This window comes from Pinus tabuliformis, chromosome 4_1 (assembly GCF_031772625.1).
Source record: "Pinus tabuliformis cultivar Carrire ecotype Pingquan chromosome 4_1, CPIR1, whole genome shotgun sequence".
In the NCBI taxonomy this organism is placed as follows: Eukaryota; Viridiplantae; Streptophyta; class Pinopsida; order Pinales; family Pinaceae; genus Pinus; species Pinus tabuliformis.
The window spans coordinates 464,012,940-464,017,199 of NC_142303.1; the positions used below are offsets into that span (position 1 = coordinate 464,012,940).

The window sequence follows — 4,260 nt, forward strand, 5'->3', positions numbered from 1 at the left end:
AACAGCCCAGGGAAACTCAGATTAATAAAAAAACATGATAAAGCAGGAGCAACCGCAGATTTTCTTTCTTCAAGAAACGAAATGTAACAGTATTACTCTCGAAAACATTCTCTCCAGGGCATGGCCAATTTGTCACTTGGTTGCAGTGGATGCCTCAGGGGCATCGGGAGGACTGGCTATAGCCTGGAATACACAAGCGATCACACTATCAGACATTCATGCTTCTCATCACATCATCCAGGCCACTTTCCACATCATAGGCACTAACATCCATGGCCATCTAACCAACGTTTACTTCCCACATGAAGCAAACAATAAAATCGTTGTACTAAATACCATAGAAGCACTCAATCTTAATAGATTCTGCCCTCTCTGGATTCTGGGGGGCGATTACAATATGATAACTAAACTAGAGGAAAATAAAGGAGGGTGAGCAAGGCTGGAGCAGGAAGATGACCACTTCAAAGAATTCATTCAAAATAATTTACTAATTGACATGCAATTCTGCAACGACACGCACACTTGGAGCAATCGAAGAATAGGAAGGCAACAAATCGCATCCAAACTAGACAGATTCCTCATTTCTGATAATGCGGTGCATCTTGGAGGCGATATAGCGGCATCAATTCTCCCTTACTCTGGCTCGGATCATTGGCCTATCTCCCTCCAGTGGCAAAGACCGGGCAATGCCACTAGATGACCATTTCGCTTCGAAGCGTTCTGGCTCACCCATCCCGCCTTCAAAGACCTCATCAGATCTACATGGAACACCTTCCCTCAGCCAGAAGGCACAAAGATGTTTCAGTTTCAACAGAAACTCAAATTTCTTAAAGCCCAAATCAAGCGCTGGAATAAAGAGACTTTCGGCAATATCTTTCAGGCGCAACAGGATCTAAACAAGGAAATGAAAGAGCTCCAACAACAAATAATCACTGAGGGACACAATGAAGGAACCCTGGCTCAGGAACAACGCATTCACAATCAATTGGAGGAGAGAAGGAAACAGGAGGAAATACTGTGGAAGCAGAAATCCAGGATCAGATGGCTGAAAGAAGGAGAAAGGAACACCAAATTCTTCCACCGAACCACAATTCAGCGAAGAATGCACAACACCATCTCTTTCATTCAGAATCCAGAAGGGGAAAGAGTGGAAAATCATGCAGAGATTGAGCAGGAGTTTATAAGACATTTCCAGCAGGTTCATCAAGAGCCCCAAACGGATAGACGGCATGCCATAGAAAAAATCATTCAAAATGTGCCGAAAATCATTACAGAAGAACACAATGAACTCCTTCTGTGCCCAATTTCGCCACAGGAGGTGGATGCAGCAATGAACCAGCTCAAGGAGGGAAAAGCCCCTGGCCCGGATGGCTTTACCACTACATTCTTCCACACTTTCTGGGAGCTGATAAAAGAAGAAGTCTGGCTAGTAGTGGAGGAATCGCGTACTCTTCATTGGCTTTTGCCCTCACTCAACTCAACCTTCATTGCGCTCGTCCCAAAAGAAGAAAACACTAGTACTCCGGACAAATTTCGTCCAATCGCTCTATGCAATGTAATTTACAAAGTGATATCTAAGGTCATTGCCAACAGGTTAAAGCCGCTACTGCCCCTGCTCATTTCACCTGAACAATCGGGCTACGTGGAAGGAAGACAGATTTTGGACGGCATTATCCTCACGCACGAAATCATACACTCCCTCAAGCACTCCAAACAGGCAGGTATGATTCTCAAGCTTGACCTCTCAAAAGCTTTTGATAAGCTCAGTTGGACATACATACAAAAAATGTTAACTGCTTTTGGTTTCTCTCCAATGTGGGTGCGATGGATTATGAGCCTAATATCTTCAACTTTCTTCTCCATCCTCATAAATGGCCTCCCTTCCCGTCCTTTCAGTCCCTCCAGAGGAATTAGGCAAGGAGACCCTCTCTCCCCATTCCTTTTCGTGCTAATGGCAGAAGGCCTGGGTCGCCACATCAAGCATGCCCTCCTCTCCCAGCAGCTCAAAGGTTTATCCATTCACAACTTGCCTGCAATCACTCATCAACAATTCGTGGATGAAAATATGCTTTTTGTATACCCTTCGGTCTAGGAAGCATCTCTGTTAAAATCCCTTCTGAATGACTTCTTTGAGGCCTTAGGCACTAGCATCAATAAGGCTAAATCGCAGATCTTCTTCTTTCACACTCCCCCTGTCACCCAACATGCCATTGCTCGAATCCTGGGTTTTTCCATAGACTCTCTTCCTTCTAAATACCTGGGAGCCCCCCTAATTGATTCTGCCCTCAAGCATGCCTCCTGGCGTTTGCTCCTTGAGAAACTTGAATCTCGCCTCAATCTATGGACTCACAGAACTCTGAATATAGCTAGTCGTTTGGTGCTAATCAAAGCTGTTCTACAGGCAATGCCGCTCTACCTATTCTCAATCCTGGCTGCACCCAAATGGGTTATCAAAAAAATAAAGGTTCTACAGCGCAACTTCCTTTGGGGTGCAATAGGAACAAATCACAAATGGGCCTTGGTAAAATGGACTACAACTTGTAAGCCTAAAGAAAAAGGGGGAATTGGTCTGAGGGATCCTAGTCACAACAATACTATTATGTGCGCGAAAATCTGGTGGCAATGGCTCTCTGCTCCTAACAAGCCATGGGCAACTATATGGACGGCCAAATACGCTAACCATAGACCATAAGAAGAGCTCATTAGATACACTCCCACTGAAAAAGGTTCACTTATATGGAATGCCGCTAAACAACACTACTTGATGATCCAGCAACACAGTTTTTGGGAAGTAAGGAATGGTAGATCAGCGCGGTTTTGGATGGACGCTTGGAACCAGCTACCGAAGCTCAACAGCATCCTAGGACAGCCTCCAGACCACTATAGGGAGGGGCAGCAATAGGAAGAGGTCTGGCAGCATTGGACTCAGGAGATAGAACAAGGGTATAGACAATGGAAGCACAGTGACAGGATAATTGAGAACGTGGATCACCAAACTAAGCAGGATCTGGAGAGGGAGCTCCAAAATTGAAGAATCAGATACTCCGAGGATAGGGACATTCTTCGATGGGGTTACTCGCCTAGAGGAACCTTCACCACCAAAGAGGCCTATAAAATCATCTGCACAGATCCGACGCCCCTGGATCCCATCTGGAGTAGAATTTGGTCTCCAGGCATTTGGCCCAAAGTCTCTCTTTTCCTCTGGCTGGTTGGGCACCGGAAAATCCTAACTTGGGACAATCTCAGATGAAGGAACTTTCATGGGCCCTCTATTTGTGTCAATTGCAACTCTCAGGAGGAAACAATCCAGCACCTCCTAGACTCTTGTTCCCTTGCCAATCAATTGTGGGAGAAGGTGAGCTTTTGTTGTCAAAGAAGATGCCGAGTGTCTGATGACATCTCCAACTCCATTCGCCAATGGCAACAGAACCCTTACAAAAGTGAAATTCTCAACCAATTATGGAGAATAATTCCTGGTCTCCTCCTCTGGTCTATCTGGAAAGAGAGGAATAAGCGCATATTCAAAGATCAATGTACCCCATTAGAGATCATTTGGGGCAACTTCTGCCTCAATCTCAAAGAGACCTTGGCGCTTCGCACTTGGTCTCAGGACGATTTTCCCTCCATCGCAAATGAGAAGGCTATTTGGGCAAACTGGAACCTGCAACTCCCGCAGGGAACTCAAATTTGAAGCCCGTCTGAGCGCAAAAACATTAAAAAGGACTCATGGATGCCTCCTCCAAAGAACACATTCAAGCTCAACTTTGATGGCGCTTCTAAGGGTAACCTTGGAAACGCAGGATTCAGTGGCATATTTAGGAACCATGAAGGCTCGCCTCTCCTCATATACTTTGGGAACATGGGCTGGGATACTAACAATTCGACTGAATTGGAGGGTCTCTGGTAAGGGCTTCTCGTTTCCCGGAAACACAACTTCCATCCTTTGAAAATCGAATGTGATTCCAAAATCCTCATCAACATGGCTACACAACTCTTAAATGGGACTCATGCGAGGAAGTTGCCAATAGTTGGAAACTTGAAGCCAGACTGGATGCCATAGAACATTTGCTCCACAACAATCAGGCCATCATCTTCAATCATGTCAAGAGGGAAGGCAACAAGGTGGCTGATCTTCTTGCCAATTTGGGAGTGGATTCGGAGCATACTATTCTCACAGGGACTCTAGACATCATACAGACACATGATCAAGTACAGGAATGCACAAACTTGGTCCAAAGGGATGCAGCTCCCCCGAATGCG

General features: G+C 45.5%; 1 protein-coding gene across 1 annotated transcript; it reads left to right on the plus strand.

Annotated features, from left to right (window-relative positions):
- The first annotated feature begins 796 nt into the window (after positions 1 to 796).
- On the plus strand, positions 797 to 2,692 carry LOC149176437 (uncharacterized). Its single transcript, XM_089421467.1, has 2 exons — positions 797 to 1,555; positions 2,093 to 2,692. Exons 1-2 carry the CDS (start codon positions 797 to 799, stop codon positions 2,690 to 2,692), a joined length of 1,359 nt encoding a protein of 452 aa, XP_089277593.1.
- Positions 2,693 to 4,260: the final 1,568 nt, after the last annotated feature.